This window comes from Alosa alosa, chromosome 5, assembly GCF_017589495.1.
Source record: "Alosa alosa isolate M-15738 ecotype Scorff River chromosome 5, AALO_Geno_1.1, whole genome shotgun sequence".
Classification (NCBI taxonomy): domain Eukaryota; kingdom Metazoa; phylum Chordata; class Actinopteri; order Clupeiformes; family Clupeidae; genus Alosa; species Alosa alosa.
Window position 1 is genome coordinate 18767609 of NC_063193.1, and position 27184 is coordinate 18794792.

At 42.5% G+C, this 27184-nt stretch overlaps 2 protein-coding genes across 10 annotated transcripts in view; both read left to right on the top strand.

Annotated features, from left to right (window-relative positions):
• On the top strand, positions 1 to 15154 carry opn4xb (opsin 4xb). 2 transcript variants are annotated; one of them, XM_048244335.1, is made up of 9 exons: positions 1 to 204; positions 3582 to 3715; positions 4004 to 4207; positions 4860 to 5031; positions 7037 to 7183; positions 12481 to 12588; positions 12727 to 12916; positions 13535 to 13699; positions 14170 to 15154. In XM_048244335.1, exons 1-9 carry the CDS (start codon positions 35 to 37, stop codon positions 14548 to 14550), a joined length of 1671 nt encoding a protein of 556 aa, XP_048100292.1. In that variant the 5' UTR covers positions 1 to 34; the 3' UTR covers positions 14551 to 15154. The 2 variants fall into 2 exon arrangements, with proteins under 2 accessions (XP_048100292.1, XP_048100293.1); XM_048244336.1 differs by having other exon boundaries at positions 12727 to 12929; positions 14170 to 14342.
• Positions 15155 to 19811: 4657 nt separating this feature from the next.
• The window catches only part of pdlim5a (PDZ and LIM domain 5a), a 69278-nt gene continuing 61905 nt past the window's right edge, over positions 19812 to 27184 (top strand). For 3 of the 8 annotated variants that reach the window (XM_048243129.1, XM_048243135.1, XM_048243136.1), the window contains exons 1-2: positions 24971 to 25060; positions 25423 to 25698. In XM_048243129.1, coding sequence (XP_048099086.1) covers positions 25600 to 25698 — 99 coding nt within the window. In that variant the 5' untranslated portion in view covers positions 24971 to 25060; positions 25423 to 25599. The other 5 variants (XM_048243130.1, XM_048243133.1, XM_048243132.1 and 2 more) reach the window with 5 other exon arrangements.

The following is a 27184-nucleotide window of genomic DNA, read 5'->3' on the forward strand; positions in this document are numbered from 1 at the left end:
AGAAGAGAGAGGCATCGTTGACCATGGAGGTCTGATGTTGTCTCTTGTGCCCCGCGAACAGGTGGAGGACATGGAGGAGCCCCACAGCTTCTTTAAGAAGGTGGACATCCCTGTCCATGTGCACTACATTGTGGCCTTTTTCATTGTGGTCATCGGAACTCTGGGAATGACGGGCAATGCTCTGGTGATATTCGCTTTCTACAGGTAGGCTACTGGGAGAGTTGGAAGAGTGCTGCTGTTCACATCACATTATTGGATTCATTGGTAAAAACGGTTTGATTTTATCACTAGCTTTGGTAATAACTATTGTAGTGGTAGTATTTGTTGGTAATAATAATAATAATAATAATAATAATAATAATAATAATAATAATAATAATGAGAGTTTTTTTTTATGGCTGTCATAGAAGACTTGAATGTACTGTACTTTAGTATTGAATGGACTGTCAATATTCCAGCTTTATGAGGAACACTTATTGGTGCTTAGCATTCTGCATTGCTGTATTACGGTGCCTTGTGCCATCCCTGTCAGTGTGTTAGCCAGATGAACACATTATGGTGCATAATCTTGTTTGACACAGTGGGCCTGTCTAGAAGTCAAGATGGATATATTATTTGCACATTTGAGACAGTTGAAAAGTTGAGTAACGTTTTTACTGTAACTATTTTAAGTATAGGATTGTATAGGATCTGTTATTTCTTTTTCTTTTATGTCATATTCATGTTTACATTAGCCCTTGTTGTAATCCATGACAGTGTGGCTCCGCTACTTTTATCTTGCTTTAACACAATGCGATTACACACAAAGTGAAATTAACTTCTTTGAATTTGGCACCACCTACTGTAGCACTGATGCGGATGCTGTCAAAGTTGCAGATGAGTATCATCAGATTTAAAAGCTTAGGACCACTCTTCGTGTGTGTGTGTGTGTGTGTGTCTGAGCCGGGCTGTTCAGATCTTTCTGCAGGCTCAGTCTCCTCTGAGACCTCTGTCTCTTTTTTCACTACACTGGCAACCTCAGCCAGTCCATTCCTCTCATTGTTTTTGCGCTCTTCAAATGTGTGAACTCTTGAATGCAAAGATGTGGAAGGTGAGGAACGCTCTCTGTATGTTGAGTATACTAATGGAGAAACAGTCTCAAAAATAGAGTAGAAGGATGCTATGTACTCAGAGTAAGTAGTTCTGTGTGGTTTGAGGAAAGTAATTTTAGGCAAAGTAATTTTAGGCAATCAACAAACTCACTCTTCCTTATGTGCCTCGTGAACAGTCATAACTTGTCACTAGAAGCCTGAAAAAGGCATCCTTATTCTGAAACTGATATGTAAAAGACAATCTTCAAATCTTCAGGATAAAAATCATATCAGGTATGGCATGACATAAAAATTCACAGTGATGTGACTTTTCTGTAACATATAATGACAAATTCATAAAAGCTTTTTGATTGTTTAGGATGACTGTCCGGGGATTATCTCTTGGGTTCTCTTTAATGGTATTACATTTAATTGTATCCAGAAAATAGGTCATGTTCTTGTGTTAGGCAGAACATGTGGATTGTCCTTTAAATTCAGACACATTTTGTGTCAAATTTTTGTTTCATTTCAGTGTTTGAACACTACTACTCAAGAAAATAATTTAGTCAGCTGAAACAGAATGACTTTACAGAATGATTTTACAGTTTTTCTCAGTCGCTTTGGTACATTTCTCAAATCATCCTCAACATTTGCAAAACAGTAAGTGCATTTCTCAAAACAATGAATACAAATAGCAAAACACCATGGATTACCTGCAGTTTCTTCCTTAGCCACCTTCAAAATCCTTAGTTCATCTCTCAAAAAGAAATATCTGTGTCAATAAACATGTCAGTGCCATCAGAACGACAAGTCCTTGTGTCATTGTGTACGGATAAGACAGTCAAATTGCTTAGTCATGTTGTCGATAACAGTGTACTCTGGAGGGATGCTCTGAAGTAAACTATGGCTAAAGTTTTGATGACAATTTTTGTAAATGGTAGATTACACCTTAGTGTATGTGGGAGTTTGATTGCAAGAGACTGGACAAGATTCAAATGTACACTTTTACTGTACTGTTTGTATTGTAATTTGTGGACAGACCATGTCATTGCGATACAGAAAAGAAAAGACAGCACTGCTTACGTAGCACAAAGAAAAAAAGAAAAGAAAAAAAAGAAATGTGAAACATAGGACAATCTCCTTAGGGAGAAACGATACAGTGCTATAGGAATTACAGTGCAGTCTTCCTACACCTCCTGACATTCCTGTCTGTTGGGCCACACATTCTCATCCACATCACAACAACATATTGTGACAACTTGTTCAACCATTTTGCATGTAAAGACTTATGCTATGAACTAATGCCTAAATGTTGTGGGGGGTGAGACTATTCAACAGAGGCCCATTATATTACATTTTGATCAACATCACATAAGCAATTGATAATGTAGGAAACAACAGATAATTGTACATAATCATTTGCTTGGATGTACCAAAGCATTTGCAACTTGTTAAAAGAAATAAGAAACTGCTTTTTTGATGAGCACAAGTGACACAATGATGTGAAGATTGAACAGGTAGTTTTGAGCATTTCAATTCTGATCTGAGAAATGTACCAAAGCGACTGAGAAAAACTGCGTAATGAATTACGTGATGAATCATTTAATTTTACAAATGAACTCCAAGGTTGATGACGTTGTAGGCTATGTGCTAAGTAAAGTAAGTAAATAGAGAAGTGGGTTATTGGTGACATGATGGCTGTTCTGAGAAGGTATCAGGAATTAGTGGGAAAATATCTAGAGTGTGAAAAATGACATGAACTTCTTACTGACCTATTTCCACTTATGGGATGTGTCCATATATGGTACAGACAGCGGTATGGCATTTCCTTGATGGATCTGTCCAAACACCTGCTCCATACTGAATCACTGCAATCTACCATTACTACTGTAATTTGTAGAGCCCCAAGGGCTCAGACATACATAGGTTATGCATGTAATCTCCCCTACACAAATGTAATCACATTTTTATAGAGGATCGACCTATCAATCAAACATGCTCATGGGATTTTGTGTAAATCCACAGATAGTGGGCAGGGTTCATGGTTTCTAAAAGTGGAATGAGGGCAGGTCTATAATATTGATAGATAGATACAGTAGATAGATAGATAGATAGATAGATAGATAGATAGATAGATGGGGCAGCCGTGGCCTACTGATTAGCACTTCGGACTTGTAACCAGAGGGTTGCCGGTTCGAACCCCGACCTGTAGGCACGGCTGAAGTGCCCTTGAGCAAGGCACCTAACCCTCACTTCTCCCCGAGCGCCGTTGTTGCAGGCAGCTCACTGCGCCGGGATTACTGTAGTGTGTGCTTCACCTCATTGTGTGTGCAGTGTGTTACACTAATTCACGGATTGGGATAAATGCAGAGACCAAATTTCCCTCACGGGATCAAAAGAGTATATATACTTATACTTATACTTAGATAGATAGATAGACAGATTATATACAGATATTATAAAGGCTTTGGTAAAACTCTGTTGAACACCAAACTTTTTTGCCTTTGTCAGCAATAAGAAGCTGAGGAGTCTGCCTAACTACTTCATCGTCAATCTGGCCGTGAGTGACTTCCTCATGGCCTTCACCCAGGCACCCATCTTCTTCATCAACTCTCTCAACACTAAGTGGGTGTTTGGGGAAACAGGTAACTTCCATTTTTGTGTTTTTTTTCTCCTCAGACCTCACTGATTGGATTAAGTAAAACTTGTTTTATCCCTTTGCCAAGTAGTTGACAAAGACCAACATGATGAGATTTCAAGTGTGGGGACATTTGGAAACAATGGTGGATTAGTCTAACCAAAAATATGAGAATATTTTTTAGGATGGTTTGATTGGATACATTGGTGCACTCTAATGGTGTTTTCTGTGCAGCACATTTGTATGCATAACTTTTGGACATACATACAGTCTGACTTTTGGCTATTTTCCCCAGGCTGTAAGGTGTATGCCTTCTGTGGGGCCCTGTTTGGCATCACTTCTATGATAAACCTGTTGGCCATCTCTATCGACCGCTACCTGGTCATCACCAACCCTCTGCAGGCCATGCAGTGGAACTCCAAACGCAGGACCACACTGGCCATAGTGCTGGTCTGGCTCTACTCACTGGGTTGGAGTCTGGCCCCACTTGTTGGCTGGAGTAAGTCATTTTAATATGATATTAACAGTGTAGTTACAGTTTATTAAGTCTACTCAACCTCACTGTATAGTTAGTGAAGTATGTTAGTAGTACACTTCTTACTGACTAGTTAGTTAATATTGACGAGTACTAGATTGCGAACTAGTATCATTCAAATAAGTCACACTAAGGAAACTTGAAGCTGAACCCCTTTTATTCCCCAATGTAAATTCTTACAACATAACTATTGCATTAAAGCTGCAGTTGGCAAGATTTTTTTGATCATATTCGCTGACACCGACACTATACTCTGACAGAACAACATATATCAGCCCGGTTTTAGAAAAAAACATGCAGTTCTACCTCCATTCTGTTATTTGTTTTGCAAAAAATCCACAGCTTCCAGTTCTTCTGGTCCAATCAGAGTAGGGATGTGAGATCTGACTGTCAATCACAGTCTGGTGCGCACTGACGAGCACAAACTCGATGAGAGGGTGCTCGGTGGTAGTGGTGGAGGGGCATGAGAGTTGTAAACATTCAACATTTTGGCTAAGTCCCCTCAATCTGTCAGACTTGCCAACTGCAGCTTCAACATGACACATTGGCTGAGCAGTGGAATAGAAGAGTGTGTGTTGCGAGCAGTGAGACCTGAGGCTGCTGTTGTCCTTGGCAGGTTCCTACATCCCAGAGGGAATGATGACCACCTGCACCTGGGACTACACCACCTTCTCCGTGGGCAACAGGAGCTACACCATGATGCTCTGTTGCTTCGTGTTCTTCATCCCCCTGGGGGTCATCCTCTACTGCTATCTCTTCATGTTCTTCGCCATCCGCAACGCCGGCAGGTCAGCTGAAGGCATTTCACAGTCATGTCTCACTATGCATCACAGGGACTCTCAGACTATGAATAAAAGTAATGAATAATTAAGCAAACAATAAGGAAGTAAGGGAAAGGAAGTCAATAAGAAAGTAAGTCCAGTCAAGATGTCTGTATATAGTATAAGTATATAAATTGCTTGACAGACAGACAGACAGATAGATAGATAGATAGATTATATACAGATATTATAAAGGCTTTGGTAAAACTCTGTTGAACACCAAACTTTTTTGCCTTTGTCAGCAATAAGAAGCTGAGGAGTCTGCCTAACTACTTCATCGTCAATCTGGCCGTGAGTGACTTCCTCATGGCCTTCACCCAGGCACCCATCTTCTTCATCAACTCTCTCAACACTAAGTGGGTGTTTGGGGAAACAGGTAACTTCCATTTTTGTGTTTTTTTTCTCCTCAGACCTCACTGATTGGATTAAGTAAAACTTGTTTTATCCCTTTGCCAAGTAGTTGACAAAGACCAACATGATGAGATTTCAAGTGTGGGGACATTTGGAAACAATGGTGGATTAGTCTAACCAAAAATATGAGAATATTTTGGATGGTTTGATTGGATACATTGGTGCACTCTAATGGTGTTTTCTGTGCAGCACATTTGTATGCATAACTTTTGGACATACATACAGTCTGACTTTTGGCTATTTTCCCCAGGCTGTAAGGTGTATGCCTTCTGTGGGGCCCTGTTTGGCATCACTTCTATGATAAACCTGTTGGCCATCTCTATCGACCGCTACCTGGTCATCACCAACCCTCTGCAGGCCATGCAGTGGAACTCCAAACGCAGGACCACACTGGCCATAGTGCTGGTCTGGCTCTACTCACTGGGTTGGAGTCTGGCCCCACTTGTTGGCTGGAGTAAGTCATTTTAATATGATATTAACAGTGTAGTTACAGTTTATTAAGTCTACTCAACCTCACTGTATAGTTAGTGAAGTATGTTAGTAGTACACTTCTTACTGACTAGTTAGTTAATATTGACGAGTACTAGATTGCGAACTAGTATCATTCAAATAAGTCACACTAAGGAAACTTGAAGCTGAACCCCTTTTATTCCCCAATGTAAATTCTTACAACATAACTATTGCATTAAAGCTGCAGTTGGCAAGATTTTTTTGATCATATTCGCTGACACCGACACTATACTCTGACAGAACAACATATATCAGCCGGTTTTAGAAAAAAAACATGCAGTTCTACCTCCGCCTGTTATTTGTTTTGCAAAAATCCACAGCTTCCAGTTCTTCTGGTCCAATCAGAGTAGGGATGTGAGATCTGACTGTCAATCACAGTCTGGTGCGCACTGACGAGCACAAACTCGATGAGAGGGTGCTCGGTGGTAGTGGTGGAGGGGCATGAGAGTTGTAAACATTCAACATTTTGGCTAAGTCCCCTCAATCTGTCAGACTTGCCAACTGCAGCTTCAACATGACACATTGGCTGAGCAGTGGAATAGAAGAGTGTGTGTAGCGAGTGAGACCTGAGGCTGCTGTTGTCCTTGGCAGGTTCCTACATCCCAGAGGGAATGATGACCACCTGCACCTGGGACTACACCACCTTCTCCGTGGGCAACAGGAGCTACACCATGATGCTCTGTTGCTTCGTGTTCTTCATCCCCCTGGGGGTCATCCTCTACTGCTATCTCTTCATGTTCTTCGCCATCCGCAACGCCGGCAGGTCAGCTGAAGGCATTTCACAGTCATGTCTCACTATGCATCACAGGGACTCTCAGACTATGAATAAAAGTAATGAATAATTAAGCAAACAATAAGGAAGTAAGGGAAAGGAAGTCAATAAGAAAGTAAGTCAGTCAAGATGTCTGTATATAGTATAAGTATATAAATTGCTTGACAGACAGACAGATAGATAGATAGATAGATAGATAGATAGATAGATAGATAGATAGATAGATAGTTCTGTGCAGTTGTCTTCATCAGTGCTTGCATGTCATTTGCTCTGATGCAGGGACTTGGAGAGGCTGGGGAAATCCAGTATTCAGCAGCAGTCTATGCGTAACGAGTGGCGGCTGGCCAAGATTGCGTTTGTGGTCATCATCGTGTATGTGCTGTCTTGGTCCCCTTACGCCTGTGTCACGCTCATTTCCTGGGCAGGGTGAGTGGACCTCTGCTGACTCCCCCACCTGTCCATCTGCATTTGGGACAAGCTGTGTTGGCGCACATACAAAACACCTCTCGGCCCTCTTTGGTGTTTGGTGGGCACCTTAGATGGATCTCAGGGAATCCTAACTAGAAGGGCACACTTTCACTATTGCTGAAATCAAAGTCAAAGTCAAAGTCAAAGTCAGCTTTATTGTCGATTTCTTCACATGTTCCAGACATACAAAGAGATCGAAATTACGTTTCTCACTATCCCACGGTGAAGACAAGACATATTTTACCATTTAAGTCCACAGACAAACATAACATTCAAGTAAACAAAAAAGTAAGTAAATAAGTAAATAAAAGGGCACATATAATAATGAAAAAAATAAGAGCAGCAAAATTTGGTTGAAATTGTGCATAGACAGTCAATAAAATACTAGTGCAAAGTCAGGCCAATAAAAAGCTTGGGTAGTTCTGTTTTGACCTAAGTAAGAAAAGAAAGTGGCATAGTGGTGCAAGTTATGTAAGAGCAGCAGAAGTGTTGTGTTTTCAGGACAGGAAGTTGTAAAGTGTACAAGTGTGCAAGTGGAGTAGTGCAGGCGGCCATTGTGGGGTCCAATGTCCAGGATGTTATGTAGCTGAGGGTGGAGGGGGAGAGGAGGGAGAGAGTTCAGCATCCTTACAGCTTGGTGTATGAAGCTGTTGGTGAGTCTGGTAGTCTTGGGAGCGCAGGCTTCTGTACCTCTTCCCAGAGGGCAGTAGATCAAACAGATTGTGAGCGGGGTGACTTGCATCACTCACAATTTTTGGTGTAAGCCTTGGCGGGTGAGGTGGGTGGTGTAAATGTCCTTCAGGGGGAGGGAGTGAAGCACCAATAATCCTTCCAGCTGTGTTCACTATGCGCTGCAGGGGCTTTCCTGTTGTATTCAGTGCAGCTTCCGCCCCACACAGCGATACAGCTGGAGAGGATGCTCTCAATGGTGCCTCGGTAGAATGTGGTCATGGTGGCTGGTGGAGCACTTGCTCGCCTGAGTTTCACTTGGGAAGTACAGGCGGCGCTGAGCTCTCTTAAGCCAGTGATGCAGTGTTGGTGGTCCAGGAGGGTCTTCACTGATGTGCACCCCCAGGAATTTGGTGCTGCTCGCTCTCTCCACCACAGCACCGTCGATGGTCAGTGGCAGGTGTTGGGTGTGACCTCTCCGGAAGTCAACAACAATCTCTTTGGTCTTGCTGACGTTCAGCAGGAGGTTGTTGTCCCTGCACCACGTGGTCAGATGGTCGACCTCCAACCTGTATTGAGTCTCGTCGCCCTTGGTGATGAGACCCACCAGAGTTGTGTCGTCAGCAAATTTCACTATGTGATTGTTGCTGTAGGTTGCAGTGCAGTCATGCGTCAGCAGTGTGAAGAGCAGCGGACTGAGCACGCAGCCTTGGGGGGCCCCTGTGCTCAGTGTGATGCTGCTTGAGGTATTGTTGCCAACACGTACTACTTGGGGCCTCTGACAGAGGAAGTCCAGTAGCCAGTTGCAGAGGTAGGTACTGGAAATGGTATAATTGAAGGCATGTATGTAAGCACCTTCATATTATGCAGACTACAATGTCACAGTTGTCAGATCAACTTTATTGGATTTGTTGTGAGATGCTGTGCTGTTACAGTATGTGGAAGGAACAGTTGTGTCTACTATTAATATACTTCTCTTGGAAAGCTTCAATTCTATTAGATTCAGGTTTGATAGATTGTGAGTTACGTATTTTTCATACGTAAGAAAGGAGCTAGAGGTTAAAGGTACGAGGGGACAAATGAAACATGGCTGTGTGACTGTGACTAATGCAATCAAGCTGATGCCATTATGTGACTAAACCAAATCTTTGCATGGGGCTGGAGGGGGTTGTAAGGGTCCTGTCCGTGCTCCTTTGTTTGTTCCCCATGTGCTTTGTGTTTACCTGCCTGTCACCTGTCAGTGTCTCCGCCCCTCACCTGTTCCTCATTATTAGTCTGCTAGTTTAATTATGATTTCCAGCCCTGTGTTCACCTGTCTCTTGTTTCTTGTCCACTTGTGCCTTGTTAGCCTTGTTTAACCCCTGTGTATTTAAACCCTCTGTCTCCCTCAGTCCCCTGTCGGTCATTGATGTTGTTTCGTGGTTGTAGTGTGCATTTGCATTAAAGATTCCGGGTTTCAAGTTCAAGTGTGCCTCGTTCTCGACTTGCCCTGCACCTCGGTCCAGCTCTCCATACTGCAACCTTGACAGGGGTCTACAGTACTCTCTGTCCCTGATGTTGCTTTTTTGGTGGAGCAGACTAAGGGTGTGTTCGAAACGGGTAAAGTTGCTGCCTTAAGATATCTAACTGGGGAGCAAGTGCGGTTCGAAACCGAAAAAACAAATTCTGCTGCCTTTTAAGATATCTTAGAATTCCCAAATAACGGTCATTTTTGAAGGCAGCATCGATGCACACTTCATGCTGCCTCCTACCCATAATCCCTTGCGGCAACGTCTGAAACAGCTGTGAAAGGTAAACAAACATGGCGGATGACATCGGTAATGGCTGCTGAATCTGTTTAAAATGTCATTTGTGTGATCTTATTTTGCAGATTACAGATTAGAAATAAACAATTTACTATCTGATTATGCCATTGTTATAACCATTAATAGCGTCTGGTCTGATATATCTGCCGGCCGTAAGGCCATCCTTAAAAATATTTTCGTTTGCCGTAACCCGACCGACCCTGTCAATTTAGAACCGACCCAAATATTGTTTTTTTTTCCCTTTAGTCCGACCGACTTGCGGTTGTAAACTTTTGCGTTAATACCAACCGATTGTTTTTTTTTTTTACTCTAAACAACCAATACAAATGCAATAAAATAATAGTTCTTTTAGTAGGCCCAAGTATTGTGAATATAAATTACCTACATGCAAACGTGGCTCACTTAAAAAAAAAAAAAACTGTGGCGTCATCTCTACACCATTGGTTTTAATGATGTCACTTCGTTTCATTCACACAAACTGATAACGCTTGTTTCACGAAGTTCTGGAAGAACTGTGGCCAGATCTTCTCATCCCTTCTCCCCTAGTCAAGCGGTGACCGTGTCGGAGTATTGAAATTGGTTGTGGTCTATTCAGCATTTCTCAAAATATGGGTCCATAACATGGAGACTGCTGGTCCCGGAGTCGTGGAGTGAAATTAGGCCCGGTGCTTCATCTGATAATTTGCTGCGCAGTTGATCAAGAAACCGCGGATCGACGAAAAAAGAAAACAAACGTTTCTGCTATCGATGTCATTAAACATGGAGCCCTACAATTAAGTGGTGGTATGAGCATTCATTCAATGCGGCGCTCTTGCCGAGAGAAACTGAAACTAATCGATAACGTTGGTATCAAAGCTCCGCTCCAACCTGTTGGAAGGCTATTTATTTATTTAACGAAACTTAATAGAACGACGTTGTTTTTGGAACTTCCTTAGAAACAGAGCAGAGACTGTATAATACACTGTATAGCATTGAGTATTGTATAGTCAAATTTCAATATAACGTGGCCAAGAGCTATTGTAGCCTTCTTTCTGGGTACATGTAGATGAGCCCTATGACCCAAAAGTCTGCCATGACCGGGCCTCAGGTCAAAGACGTTTGAGAAAGGCTGGTCTATATAACCTGCATCAGAATGAGGTTTGCAATGGTGCGCCTGAAGGCACGGGTTGAAGACCCAGTCAGTTACGTCCGCGATATGCACATTTGTGTAAATTCATTCCTAGGTAATCACCATGACCAAAATTGAACTTTTTTTTTACTTTGAATCTTGAAAAAAAAATTTGACCTACCTACCGACCCATTTTTAATTTTTTTTGGCTGTTACTGCAAACAAAAATATTTTTAAGGATGGCCTAAAACTAATTTATACCGTTAGCCCAGAGAGGGTTCAAGGATCTTTGGTTAGCCTGCTAGCTTACGTAAGCTAATTTAGTTTAACGTCAGGCCTTTGCTAACGTCATACCGTAGTGTTAACCAAAGATTCTAGAGTGCTACGCTCATTTTTAAAAGATGCATTTAATCCAAAGTCATGTCTAGTGAGACAGCTCTCTATGTAGGGAGGGAGGCAGTAGGCAGCTGTCTCCCGTTTGGAACACACCCTAAGTCATTCAACAGCAATAAAAACTCATTAGGTTCCACACTGTTTCACTGTTCAATTTGTGTTATTATTTGTTGTTATTTAATATTATTTGTTGTAACTTATTTGTTAATTTTGAACATTATGGCTGCAGCTATTATTGGGCTAATCTCTTGCTTAGGACGCTTTTTTAGAATCTATTGATTTACACTAATGGATATACTGCCTGACCTTATTTCAGTCTGGAAGAGCTGTTCGCTTTGAGCAACACTGGATTTAATGCACGATCTCTGCCTATATCTCTAGTCAGAACTAAATGCTCTGAGCTGAGGCCCGTTGCCTCGAGTGCGGGATTAGTGTTGGGTCAAGAGAGTAATTCTCTCCCCGCCTCATCTAAGTAGTGAGCTCCACATAAGTAAAACCTGCTTGTCCTTCAGCTACTCCATCACTTTGCTCTTGTGGAGGGCTGAATACACTGCCTCATCTGCAAACATATAATCCCTCAACTTCAGCTACATTTTCCATTCATGAGTTCAGTTGCACTGTTGTGATGTGTTTTCACATCAGGTTAATATTACATACGTTTAGTGACAAAAACACTTAAGGAAATTCACATGTTTTTTTAGATTTGCAGATTAGAATGAAAGACTTCGAATTAGAATAATATTTACATGACCATAATTATAATAAAATTGACTGTTGTACTGGTAATTAGGTTTGTTCATCAGTTTGTCATGTTAATTTACGTATCAATAGTTACAAATAGCATCGTATGAATCAGGATTCAGGATTGCTTATTTGATCAAATTTAAATGATTCCAGTGACAAATAAATGGCTGACTTGTCTTGTGAGCTATTGCAAGCCTAAAAACATTCATTTTAATCCTTTTGGTCCAAAACATTATAGTAACAGTAAGTTTTAGCAATGTGTTTTAGCTGTTACAATGATGTCCACAGTGATTACACAACATTTAATCTCTCTCTTTCTCTCTCTCTCGGTGTCTACTAATGGACCGTTTCAGTGCATCTAGCTCTGTGACACATCTCTGATACACAACTTATCATAGATAATGCTGAACTAGATACAAACTGACATCTGGCTCGTGTGGAGCTGTTGCACTGATTTGAATCCTTATCTAACCCATGATGTGATGGCGCGACTTTTGGTGGTGCATTCTGCTTCTCTCTCTGTCTTCATGCCTTAGGTATGCCCACAAGCTGACTCCCTATTCCAAAACAGTACCTGCAGTCATAGCAAAAGCATCCACGATATACAACCCGTTCATCTATGCTATCATTCACACCAAATACAGGTGAAAACTATTGCAAAGACATCATGAAGACATATTGCAAAAACAAAACACATTACCTATAAAAATGCTAAACATTTGGGGTTAAACCATCTCAGAATAGGATGATTTACTGTCTATTTCATTACATTTCATTCACAGGAATACCTTAGCGGAGAAGGTGCCCTGTCTTGCCTGCCTGTCACAGAAGAAAAAGAAGGACTGCTTGTCGTCCACCAACAGCGAGACGTCCGTCCACGACACTGGGTTCAGCAGACAGTCGTCTGTCTGCAAGGCTAAACTCCATGCCGTGTCCTCCAACTCAACCTCAGCTACGTCCTGTAGCGATGTGGTACTGTACAGCTGTATGTTTGTCAAGTGCTACAGTATGTTGGCACTCAGGCCCAAATACAACAGCTTTACCTTGTATTGCTTGTGTCTTGAATAGAACAATTGACTTATTAAAAATAGGACAGTGATTCGTAATTCAATTTGATGGGATGGTTTGGATGCAAGACATTTTTTATGAAGTAAAGACATTTGAAAGCATTTTTTTGCTTCATGTTTTATAAAGGAAGAAAGTTCTCCCTAGATTGTTAACTGTGAGTCTGGTTCAGGTGAGGACATAAGACGCTAAGGTTGGAGTTCACAGACGTAGGAGGAGTTGCAGAGGAAGTCAGTGTGCCAAGTGAAAACAAGCTTACATATTTTGGTGGACTTGTGTCCTTCTTTATTATTCTAAAGCCCTGTGGAAGCAGGACACTAGGAGTTGATTGGCTGGCCTCTATCCTGTTTGGAATCTCATTAAAATCATGTACAGTATCTGATGAACTAAACATTTCAACATGGCTTTTACAGAAGTTATAAACTTTTGTTTGGTTGTATAGGCCTTTTTTAATTCCTTGCCGCGTATATGGCACCTTATATAAAAGCCTAACCACATATGTTACACATCTTTTCCCCCCTTTAGGTTCACGTACTGCAGTCCGAGAAGAGGGGCGATGTAGAACTCGATGTGATGTCCCGCAAAACAGACTCCTTCAGAAGTTCGTGTTCCTTTCCCCTGCTCAAAGACCACAACAAATCAGTCAAACGGCACAAGATCAAACACCACTCCCAGGCCACTGTGGAAAAAGTAAGCATGTTTATGAGTGTTTGTGTGTATTTGTATAGTATATAGTCCATGTACTGCATGTATGTATTCTTTACCCTGAGAAGGGGTAGATGACAAATTTAGGAAGGGTTAAAGTAACTATTGCATTTTAAAATCATTATACAATTCATCTCCAGGAGTCTTAGATGTATAGTAGCCTACAACATATTCACTTTTGATGAAGACGCTTAGGAGTTCATACGCCTAAGCGTATCCATTAGAATAAAGGATTTATATTTGATCGGTGTGCCTCGGATTTTTTGACTGCCTCAGAGTCTACATCTTAAGCCTACATACAAGACAGTCACATTTTGCCTTATAACTTTTGTTGTCCGCGCTCGAAGAGCACCTGATCTTTTTAAAATATTTTGTTGACCCAACACAGCACTTGCCTTCTCCTCTCCCCTCTACTTTTTGATATCACTTTGAAACCCCTTTGCTGTTATCCACAGGAGAAGACCACCATCACAGGGTCTCTGAGTCTCTGTGATCATGACCTGGTGACCGGCACATTGAACATGGCGACTGTCCCGCTGCTGGTTGCCTCCACGGAGCCTCAGACGGGGAACTCAACACTTGACAAGGACGGCCATCGTGATCAGGAACTCCACCGGACCACCGCCCTGGACCCAAAGTGTTACTTCCGGCCATGTTACGGCATACCCCGCATCATCATCAGCCCCACATCAGAGAACAGCCTGACTGAGGAGGCCTTGTATTTGGACGATAAGCCTGAGTTGCAGTTGAGCGACTTGGGTGAGCTGGTGTTGGACATGCAACAGTATGACTGTTCGCCTGAACTGCTTGAATCTGTGGAGAGCTTCCTATCCTGAGTCCTCCATTTCTTGGTTTCTTGAAATTAGCTGTCTTGTATTTTTGTATGGAGAACAAGCAAGGAATGAATGGATTTTATATATATATTTTGAGTTTGTATTCTTAAAGAATTTACAAAAATTACTTTTTTAGTAATATTAGTACTATTTTTACATTTATTAAAAAATGGATTAGGACATTTTAAGGGCAGTTTACTAAAATGAAAATTCACATTTGTCACATTTTAGTGTCTTGTATTCCAAGTATGTGGTTTAGTGACAAACCTGGATAAGTTAACTCAGAGTAAGTGGTAAAGCTCCTACAAAAAGGGCCCTGTGGCATTGTTTTGTAAGGAGAATGAAGCCATACAGCTCTTCTATTAGGAGGTTTACCCCTTACTCTGAGTTAACTTACCCACTAGTTTAGTTTGTCACTAAACCACGTACTTGGAATACCCATTTGGTCATCTCCTTTCCCCATAAACAAATAAAAAAAGCTGTACACAACGAATACAACTACATTACAGTTTTTCTCAGTCGCTTTGGTGCTTTTTTCAGATCAGAATGAAAATTCTCATAACTATTAGTTCAACCTCCACAACATTTAGTCATTTGTGCACATCATAGTAGCAATTTCTCCTTCCTCTGAACAAATTGCAAATGCTTTTGGACATGTATCAGTTGCTTTCATACTTTTCTCTGCTGTTTTTTAACAGGATCATTTGCTTATGTCATGTCAGTCAAAATGAACTATACTTACGGATGCTGAATAGTCGTTCCCAATAAAACTAATAGTCTTCATTTCATTGCTTGAGTCATTACATACAAAATTGTTGAACAAATGGCTGTACAAGTAGTTTTCAAATGGCTGTACAAGTACTGTATAGTGCTGTCTTGAGCATGTTCAGGTAGTGTCACCGAGTTCTGACCTTTTTTTTGCATAGGAAAACACTGAGAGAACTGTCATAATGAAAACATGACAAAGCCATTTGACTATCTTGTTCATAAACAATGGTGTCAAGACTTCTCATTTTGATTACACTGACAGTTTCATTGACATAAAAACTTGCTTTTGAGGAATGGACTATCCATTTTAAGCAAGTGACGTGCTTTTGCAGGTCATCCACTAGGTTTTGCAGTTTGCACTAATTGTTTTGAGAAATGCACTAACTGCTGTGCAAATGTTACAGTTTTTCTCGATTGCTTTTACCTGCTTAAGTAAACTAGAACCCACTTGGTCTTCATGACTACTTTCTTTGCACAGCGGAAGTCATCTCTTGCGAATGTGTTCACACATTTTCATTGGGTTTACACATTTCTCACACCCTTTTGCAAAACAGTTAACACAGGTGTCATTCAAAAGCCCCAAACTCTATTGGTTTTCCCATGCTAAACAAAAGGAAAACATCTTTTCACAGGTGGTATAGATTCCTTGCATAAGTCTGAATCTCTAATACACCTGTGTGAAACTCCTTTGCACAATTCTTCACTCAGCAATCATTCATTATCCATAAGAGATGTCTGTTTTGTGTTGCTATTTGCAAGTGTGGATCTAATGCACATTTAGACAAAGTACTGTATTGCCTATTTGGTGGAGAAAACAGTACAAAAGGTGTTTACTGTAGGTCTATTTCGATGAAAAATGACAAGTTGTAGTTCAATGAAATGTACTGTATCTTGCTAGGTATTTACTGTATGTCTTACATGTCAATGGCAGTTACATCTTGGGAGGAATGAATAAATTATTTTTTTATTCAGTACATTTTGTCTTTTCACAGTTTTTTTCTGATAGGCCTACCAGAAAAATGAGAAAGTAATGGAACACACATTGCAAAAATGCTCATTTTGAGAACTAGATTTTGCATTTTGTTGTCCAGTGTGTAATGATTGATTAAAGAGTGTTTTTTAATTGGCAACAAGTTGTAGTGTTTGAAGGCAAGATTTGCTTTTGCTGCATGTTTTAAGTGTTTTGAGAGAGTAACAGCCTTTTGCAAGCAAAATGTGTCATTTTGTCCAGAGTGCTTTTGTTCAGACACGGGTGTTAACTGTTTTGAGAGTGTGATTTCAGGTATCAAAATGATCGAGAAAAACTGTAATAGTGATGTGAGAAAAGCACCAAAGCGACTGAGAAAAACTGTATTACAAGTATGGAAAATGGACTTCATACTGAAGTATCTATCCATTTCACTAAATTAATTAGTTCAAATGAATGTTGTTAAAATGTTATTTTATTTTTAGATATATCTCATTTTCTGTTGTAAATAAATGAAAAGGTATGGTGATTGTATGAATCTCTCAGTACCGTTTAAGTTCAGTTCTTTGAATCAAATGTCATGGAAAAATTTCCAGGGTAATTTAAATTTACAGTACATGGATATTTTCAAGATCAAAGTATAAGTGCTTGACATTAGTTTGTGTACTTCAAAATATGTGATTATGTTGGATAACTGTTTATTACTAATAGCAACGATTTCCGGGACATCGAAACACCGGGGCACATGAACCTTTGTGGGCATGTACTGTAGCCCCACTAGATGTATGTACACACATAAACACACACACACACACACACACACACACACACACACACACACACACACACACAGGCAGGAATGTACGCATACCCACACACATGCATGCGCGCGCACACACACACACACACACACACACACACACACACACACACACACACACACACACACACACACACACACAGAAGCACACATACAGTACACAAAGGCAAACACACACATGCACACACTCATTTACATACACAACAATTGCAAGAGATGGAGTAGGAAATGGAGACAAATTGACTAGCGTGATTCATTTTTGCAGAGAGAATGTGCAGGACTGAGCAATGGTCATATTTTTTATTATATTTGTGTATTTTATTACACATCATTAAGTTATAATAATTTTTAATGACAGCTGTTTGTTTCTGTCAAACAGTTTTTGTCCATGCCAACAGATTTTCTATAAATATGCCAAAAAAGCATTGTAGGCTATGATGATGTAACTTAATTAACCAGGCTTACTTAAATGGTTAACCCAAGGAACAATAATACACACTTTAAATATTGAATACAAATATTGAACCTTAAATGGCGAGAAAAATACATTTGTTTAGTAGTCCACTATCCTATAGCAGTCATATAGGCCTATTTGAGAATTGTCAATAAACATTGCCATATTTTTTTCCTTCCATTGATGTAGATTAAACAAACAAACGATAGACTATATTTCAAGAATGTTTAATTAGTTGGCCTCATGAAAGAAAACACTTAGTCTTACCCTGATGGTGAAACTACCCACATGAAAGGCCTATATTAAACTGTAGAATTTGCCAGTACTTTGTAAACACAGTAGGCCGGGCTATGACGCTTTCTTTCGCTCGTCTTAATTCATCAAACACGTTCAGCCGTCATTAATGCTGAATCATTATGCACATCGCATTATGATTGGTCACTGACCCGAAACACAAGTAATCCCTCAGGGGTAAAAGGCCTCAGCAGCTTCCCCTTCCTCCCTGAGCCTCAGAGAACATCAGCGGCCTTCGAAACCGCTCAGGTGAACAACGCTGGCCCGCGGCCGTCACTCTCTTTGAAGCGCTGGCAATCTCTGTTCAGATTAGAGGCTTATTCGCCGGGAGGATCGTTGTTTGCGATGGGAACAGCCCATACATGGAAGATTCGAACGCTACTGCAGGTGTTGCCACTGTGACACTGAAGTCATGCAGTAAATCCCAGAAATGATTGGAATGAGAGAATGTTGAAAGGTTGCTTCAGGGTGCCAAGAGGCACATGTTGGATGACTAAGGATGTAATAATATGAAAGTAGGACCATAGCATGGTAGGCCTAGGCTATGATTTTTTGATTCTGACCTTAGAGATATGATTGACCCTCCGAAGTGTTTGGTGTATCTGTGTGGACATTTCAGGGAATCATCTATTCATGCATTAGATGATTTATTTAAGTTATTTAAACAAACATGTTTTGAAGTAGCCTTATTCATCCGTCCTCATGGGATGATTGGCATGACAACATACAAGAGGATATGTATGTAATTGGCCACCAGAGGGCAATAGAAACACCTAAAATATGTTGGCCATGCCGTGACCTTGAGCCTAAGATTTTGCCAACCAGAAAGATCATATCCTATAAATCGCATATTTCCCTTTACTCATATAAAAAAAATGCGTGCATATGTTAACATTTCTGAACTCTTTTGAAATGTGCAGTGATTAAAGTTATATCACCGAATTGCTTGAATGACAATAGGCTACCAGAGAATGGCTATTAATGAGAGAATTTACAACAAATTGTTGTCAGAACAAATGTACAACAAATTGTTGTGAATCTCATATTTCTTTAGCTGTCTAGAAAAGTTAATACAACACGGTCTCACTCGCCGTGGTGGTTAATATGAAAAGTAGAATTGACACCATGAGACAAATTTGTGTTGCGAAAAACAGGTTTTTCAGCATTTTGTTTGCTCATGGCATTTCTTTTCATAGGAGGGTTCCAAAGGTGTGATGAGATAGGGATGGATGACATCACTCTCGGGGGCTTCTGCTGACTTGGGTTATGTGATCACAGTGCAGGAATACCTGGGAGGTGAGGTCAGTAAGAAGACCAAGCTTGCGACACTATACTGTTCGTCTGTGTGGACTGAAGTTCCTCCACTGATACCCAACCCCCCCCTTTCACAAACAAACCCCTTCCAAACACACGCACGCAGACACACACACACACACACACACACACACACACACACACACACACACACACACACACACACACACACACACACACACACACACATGCACACACACACATTTCCACCACATTTATTTTTCCTGGAATGGACTTTTTGTGGGGACCTCACTGTCATAAACTACTTGTTGTTTTGCAAATAATAAAAAATAGCCTGTATCCCATGGAAATCTCGGAAATAACTATAAAAATATTATACAGTAACTGGACCCATTAAAAAAGGGTATCTTTTCTATGTTAATGACTGTAGCCTAGGCTACTTATTAAGGTAGACTCAATAAGTAGCCTAGGCTACAGGCATTAACATAGAAAAGAAACTCAACTGAGATCCAACATTTAAATGTAGGCTACAATTTTTGACTTTAGTTTAAAATTGTACATTTAAATGTTAGATCTCAGTTGAGTTGGCTTTTAGATTAAGCATACATTGCATTTATTGACTGGCTATGTTGTGTCCAGGGCACTGCCCCCCTCACATGACGTAATGTATGGAGCATATTCACCACCCCGCGACTGTTGGATGGAGTTTGAAGCGGAAGCTAGATTGGTCCGACGCACAGGGCTCAGCTGTTCCCATTCATAGGCGACCGCTATAAGGAGAACTCATCTTGAAGTAACACTAACCATCCAACTTATCAAGGTGAGTGACTATGATATAGGTAATGCTACAGCATGAGCGTAATAAACGTGAGAGGAGTCTTTATCAAACGGCAATGATAGCGGGACTGCGGGACAAGTGCACGGAATGGTCCCAGTAGAGAACCCTGTCCCATCCAGATTTGTACAAGCGAATGACTCGTGGGTTCAACGATTTATGTAATATTTCCTGGCAGTTAGGATTTCTGAATATAAATAAATTGAAAGTTCACTGACTGTATATTTTGCCTCATGAAGTAGCCTAAATCTCGGTTTAGTCGTTAGGTGCCATTCAGGATGTCCCGTGTGTGATGGGGACGCTATTGTTTGACATATTCTGTAGCCTATGTTTTTTTACCTTTTTCCATGCATAACGATGTCAGATTTGTCACATTTTTGTGTTTGTGTGAATTTAATATTTACAAAATAGCATTAGCTCACCATGTCAACGGACACAAACATGCGCTATAATTTACTTTTATGACGGATTCAGTATGTGAAGTCAATTTAGTGTCAATTTCTTTGAACAGTTTATTCAAACTCCACACTCAAAGTAGAGTAAAGTAAAGTAACACAGTGGCAACAGTCATCAACATCGGAAGATACTGTATTTTAGAGGCTTAGCTGAAACCCCCCCCCCCAGCAAGAACAGTTTAAAGAATTCACACACATTATATAGAGACTTCTGACAACTGTAAATGTGGCCAACAATCTATTTGTTGAAGATGCATGGTGTCACAAATCTCATAAAATGTTACATGGCTATATCTACACAAACTATTCTTTCATTATAGTTGATTTTCTAGGTATTGCATGCTTACCACGAGAGAAAAGATATAGCCTTCACTGTGTGTTAATGTGCGCATGTGTATGTGTGTGTGTGGGTTTGTGTGCATGCATGTGTGTGGGTTTGTCTGAAAGAGAGAGTGACTGTGTGTGTGTGTGTGAACGAGTGAGAGACAGAAAGAGAGCAGGTGGAGTTGATAAAACCAAAAAAAAAAATGAATCTACGCTCCAGGCAATCTACTCTGACAGCCTGAAGATGTCTGGTGCTCGGCATAGGGCTGCTCTGCTGAAAACACGCTCTCAGTTATCTAGTGTTGAAAGCTGCTCTGTTCGCCATGAGCCGTCACCACTAGCCTGCAGCACACACACATGCGTGCTTTGGGAGAGGGATGGGGGGAGCCCACGTGGACCTGCCTGTCTGCCACACACACCCACACACACGCACACACATACACACGCGCACACACACACACACACACACACACACACACACACACATATAAAGTCCTCTAGGCTCAGCAGTCCCCTGGTCTATCTCATGCGTCTGCTGGATGAAAGCCATCAGTCTTTTAGTGCATCGCTCTAGGAATAACTCCAACCTCATGATACCTCCTGCAGCTCATTTCTCTCTGGGGTCTGGTCTCGCCAACTAAACAATTGGGATTTGATTTTGAGCAGAAGAGACATACAGTCGCACTAAAACCCCTCTCCTGCGTTAGACGAAAGCCGATATTTTGACTTGGACATTTGGGCACATGACCATCCACGCAGCCCGAATTGGTGACAGAGAGTATCAGATTTCCCGAGAGAGAAAATGCAAATGGCACCGCAACAGTCAATCACGGCAGCGCTCACGGAGTTCAACGGATGAACCTTGTCTGCTCTGTGGGGAGGCCCGGGCTGTATGTGGTGAGCTACACTTGGTCTGAACCCAGGGGTAGCCCCAACCCCTCCACCCCCCCAAGCTGATGTGGAGCTGAAGCCGATGCCTTGTTAGGCGGGAGCAGAAGTGGACAACAGTGATGTATTTGGAGTGAGAGGGCCTCCTGCACAACAGCAAACACAAAGCAGCCTCTATCTCCACTTGGGGGAAACGTGAAGACGAATATTGGGATTGGCACACAAGATAGGCTGCAGCCCAGTTAAGACCGACGAATTTCGGTTTCTGTGGTTTGATGTATGTGCCGGCATCACATTGTTTTGTGGACTTGGCCCAAATCTGACCATAAGGACTATGAATAGAAAATGATTGTCGGGGATTGTAATTGATTCCATTTAGAATATTGATATAAGGGATTTGGTTGTATCTGCTTACTGACAGATGCTTTGAGAACAAGTGCCCCTGGATGAAGTACATTTTTTCCATCACATGTAAGCTGTTGCTCAGAGAGCGAGAGAGAGAGAGAGAGAGAGAGATAGAGAGAGATGGTGGAAGAGATAGAGAGAAAGAAAGAATGAAAAAGAAAAAGAAAGAGAGAATGATTGTAGCTAGAGATGAAAGAGAGAGAGAGCGGTGAAGTGGGTGAAAAGATTAATAGAGAGCACTAAAGGGAATTCAGACATATTCATCTCCCAAGGTTTCCCTCAAGTGCCAGCCAATGACAGTTTGATTTCACGTTCCAGTCTTTTGACTCGTTGTAGGCCAGGCCAGCGATGCATAAGGCATAACAATAACCAACTAGTTATGGTAATGCACACTCAATGCTCCCCATTTTCAGACGTCTCACCCACAGGAACACATGGAACACATCGACTTCTGGACTCCCACGATTTTTCCCTCTCAGCAAAACAAAAACAACAACAACAGAATTCATTGGTTTTGAGTTTGTTCTCCATAACTTCCCAAAAGGAATGCCATTATCCATTGCCATTAATGGAGAGATGATAAATAAATACTTTTTGCTTTGTGGTGTTCTCTGTGTGCGTCAGCGGCCTCTGTCTTTAATTGAAACCCAGCATTAACATGAGAGATGGGGAGGCACGTCCCCCAAAGCAGGAGAACACTCTAGATTTGTCCACCCCTCCCCTTCTTGTGTGACAAATGTGTGTGTGTGTGTCTGTGTTTAGGAGCCTGGAGGGCTAGAGGACATGTGAGGGTGTGTGTGGCGGGGGAGGTCACGTGTTTGTGTGTGTATATGTGTGTGTGTACGTGTGTGTGTGTGTGTGTATACTGTATGTGTGTGTGTGTGTGTGGGTGCGTGCGTGCGTGTTAGGGTGGGCAGGGGTCGTTCTCCTTAACATCCATATTAATGCAGTCAGGATGGAGGAGGGATTAACAGAGCTTAGGTCTGGGGGCACGGTGCGATCAGATGGCTAGACTGACAAATGCATCGTTAGGACACGGGGTCCTCCTCTCACCCCCGAGCGCCCCACAGAAGGGGCTGTGCGCTGGGCCGCTCGATCTCCTCTCCTCTCCTCATCTCATCTCGTCTCAATCTCAGGCTGTTGTTCCTGGACACCAGCCAACTTTCCCTCTGGGCAGAGCTTAAACAAACAAACGCACAGACCCCTCGGGACAGGGGGAAGAGAAAAAAAAACCCCATTGACATAATTTTCCTGTTGTATTATTTTCCCCCCTCCTCATAAACAGAAACGACTGGGATCCTGCATTTTTTTGGTCTTTGCTTTGTGGTATTATTTATTTATGCCCCTGCACCGGCGCGTGTAGACACGCTCCATAATCCCATACCTTGGCTTCATCTATCTGCGCCCACAGAAAAGCCCCTTGAATTGTTCTCCTGGGCCCCAGCTGTTACCTTTGTGGGGAGAATAAATGGGATGTGCACAGAAGGTTTGAATCTACTTATTGGGGGCGAGTGCATGGAACCCAGGGCCGAGCAGCATGTGTTCCCTAAAGCCTCTTTTGTTTGGCATGGATCATTTATTAAATGTCATTTAAAGCGCCGGGCTCTCGTGCCTTTTTCAGACGGACAAGGCCAGGTTGCAGATAGAAGCGGAGATAAATCGGGCTAATTAAATAAGCTGTTCAGCGGTGTAATTACGGAGACGGAGCATTTGATCTTCAGTCGATGTTAAAAGAGAGCCATTTTTTTGTTAGTCTCATATCCATTGCCAGAGGCCTTGGTCCTGAACACACGGAGAGCGATCCCTTCAGGAGCCATGAAACAGCACGCTCTCTTGCTGTGTTATCCGGACAAATGAAAGTGTTATGAAGAACCGGCTATTAAATCCGCTTTTTCCTCTCAGTGCGGACATCTTTTTTTATTTCCAGGGATTTAGACTGTTAGACTGACCTTTATTGTATTTATGTAATCCTTATTGGCATTCTGTGAGTGTCTCACTTCAGCCATGTGGACTGGCCAGTGCTCAACCCCCTTGGGCTGTGCAGTCTTTGCCTTGCGCACCGTTTGACCTCCCCTTCTGATGAGAATCTCACCTGCTCTTTGTCTCCGTCCCAAAATTGCCACGTTCATTTCCCCTTCCTCCCCACCCACGCCTGCTTCCCTCCACCTCCTCGGAGGTGTCATGTGACCCAGCCAGCCGCAGGGTTCACAGGGACACCAGAGGGACACCGCGTACGTACAGCTCCCTCATCCAATAGCATCCAATCCAATAGCCAGGGAAATGGTGCGAGGTCAACTTGATCAAATGACTTGTCCTCTAACTGAAGGTCTCCTTCAATGGCAAATAATCAAATTATGGAAAGGGCCTGGGACCAATATCACATACCTCATAGAGAGAAGAAAGGGCATATCTGGTCATGCTGAGAGGCACATATTATGTGGTGTTGTGTTTCCATAAAACGGACAGTAAGCTTTGATGAAAGCCCAATCAAAATCCAACATTGCTGGGTGGTTGAGCGCACAGGGCGAGTTATGAACTTGGCCTCGTGCATGACTGCCACTATATTGGGTCTCTGATGAAAATCAACTCAATAGCATCCCTCAGATCGAGCCAAGAGGGGGAGAGAGCGAGCGGGTTAGAGTGGCGGGCGGCTCATATCGACTGGCCATATCGTGCCCTCGCTCGCGTCTGCGGCTGCTGTTGTGGAACATTCTTCTCGTAGAGCCTTTAATCTGGGCCTTGGGAAAGTTTTTGTTTGGGCTGCGGCAGGTTTATGTTGGTTTCACCTTAAATGAAGCAGCCTTGCTGAGTCCTTGTTCTTAAAATATCTGGCTGTAAGCTCGGCCCTCAAACCCACCCACCCACCCCACCTCCCCTCCCCTCGGCTGGTGGGCGGTATAAAGTGCCTCGGCCCCTGCCATCCGAATCAATGTGGAGGGTTTGAAGGGAAGTCTGGTGAACACACTGAGTTAATGCAGCAGTACCTGCAGGGAACAGTATTACCACCTGGAATCCTATTTACCCAGAGGTACAGGCCTCTCTTTTTGGATATTTTGCTTCACCATCTGTCGAGGGTTTCACAACAGAATAGATTTGTATTGTACTTTACTCTCTGGATTAGAATTGTGTTGTATGTTTCTACCAGGTACTCTTCACTGGATTTATTTAATTTGTCTCGATTGTATAAAATGGTATTTAATTGAATTTCTTAATTCGTCAAGAATTTAACTGTTAACAGTTAAACAGTTGTTGTTAACAGTTGTTCAGCTAACTAACAAAGAGTGTTTTACTCCTTTATATGTGCTTAAAGCCGTATAATTTTGTTTTGTCTTTCATGTCACATAATGAGCAGTTTTATTCACTACATTAAATATGCTGATGTTTCCACAGAGTTCATCCATCATTTCCATAACAACGGACTGATTAAGCAGCTGTCCCTCTCCTCCCCCTCAGCACGTGCAACTGAAAGTGGACCCAGAGAGGCATTACGTGAGGGCACCTGCATCTGTCCTGAAGAGCCCAGACCCCCAACACAGAGAGAAAGAGAGAGAGAGAGAGCGAGAGACCATGAGCAGCAACTACAGTGTGTCCCTGCTGGGCCCCGCACCCTGGGGCTTCAGACTGCAGGGGGGCAAAGACTTCAACATGCCCCTCACCATCTCCAGGGTGAGTCCCCGCTGTGTGTCTGTGTGTGAATGCCCTAGTGCTAACCAGGGCTCTTCCTTTTATCTGGGTCTCTCTCTCTCTCTGTCTGCTACTCTCTCCCTCTCTCTCTCTCTCTCTCTCTCTCTCTCCTTCTGTCTGTTTATATCCACCCCCCAGCCCCGTTATTCCCTCCTCCCGTCTCATATAGCCGGATATCCCAGAGCGCATTGGTTAGAGGAGCTATTGCGTGGTGATTATCAGTGTTACCCTTCTGTCCCCCCTGACTGATCCCCTTTTAACCCACCCCGACACCCCCCACAACCCACTGCCCCCCCCCCCACCGGCCACCCCCGGACTCCACGCCCTCACGTCACACAGATACCAGGAACCCAGGAATGACAGACATCCCCGCAACACCATCTGGCAGCTGAGTGATGAAAAAGGGCACAGTGATTGATTTTCCTTAACCCCCACCTCCCCACTCCCCACTGCTTACACTCCCCCTCTACTCGTTCACTCACTCTCTCTCTCTCTCTCTCTCTCTCTCTCTCTCTCTCTCTCTCTCTCTCTCTCTCCCTCTCTCTCTGCCCTCTGCTCTCGTGTCTCTCATCTCCTCTTCAGGTCGTGGCATTAATACTCTCTCTCTCTCTCTCTCTCTCTCTCTCTTTTTCTCTCAGTGCAGCAGCACTGAAACATATGCTGGCTCTTTGGAAAGAGAGAGAAAGAGAGAAGTAGAGAGAGAGTGGTAGAGGGAGGGAAGAGAGGCAGAGAGGGAGGAAAAGAGAGAGAGGTTTCTGTTTTTTTGTCTTTGATCCTTTAGCCTCCCCGTTGTCCATTATTTGAGTGAGAGAAACACAAACTACTACATTATTCACAGAATAATCCCCCATAGGACCCAGTGGTCAAGCGTGGTCAATGTATATGTACGTTTTTAAAATGTTCTAAAATACCACCGTGGCACAATTACAATTATGGAAGTCTTAGTGTACCCTACAAGAGGTCCAAAATCAGTATTATTCTTCTGTCTGTGCAATCAGGGCTTGCGTGAGAGTGGGTCAGCTTTCTCGCTCTGGTCTGCTCTGGCTCTCATCATAACTCTGGCTGATGGCCGTGCGGAGAGGGTGCCACAGACTGATGAATGGTCACTGTGCCCCTTCACGGTTGCCATGTCTGTGTTGATGTTGTGCGTGCGATATTCTTTTTTGCTAACCTTTAGCAATCTTCTCGAGTGGGGACTGGTATTTCCTCTTGTCTGTAAGCCAGTCACTTTTGTCTTCCTCCGTCCTCCCTCCCTCTCTCGCACACACTCATTCACTCACTCACTCTTTCTCCCTTTCTCCATCTTACTATCTCTCTCTCCTCTTTTCTCTCTCTCCTACCCTCTCTCTGTCTCTTATTCTCACTCTCATTCTGTTTCCCCCTCTCTCTGCCTTTCTCCTTCCCTCTCTCTCTCTCTCTCTCTCCCCCCTCTCTCTCTCTCCCCTTCTCTCTCGGGTTTCTCTGATGG

Bases quoted from the DNA above. Each gene is read 5' to 3' on its own strand.
- opn4xb (XM_048244335.1), top strand. From the start codon at position 35: ATGTTGTCTCTTGTGCCCCGCGAACAGGTGGAGGACATGGAGGAGCCC. The intron at 4,208-4,859 runs GTAAGTCATTTT...TGTCCTTGGCAG, and splicing joins GGCCCCACTTGTTGGCTGGA to GTTCCTACATCCCAGAGGGA. The intron at 12,917-13,534 runs GTACTGTACAGC...TCCCCCCTTTAG, and splicing joins CTACGTCCTGTAGCGATGTG to GTTCACGTACTGCAGTCCGA.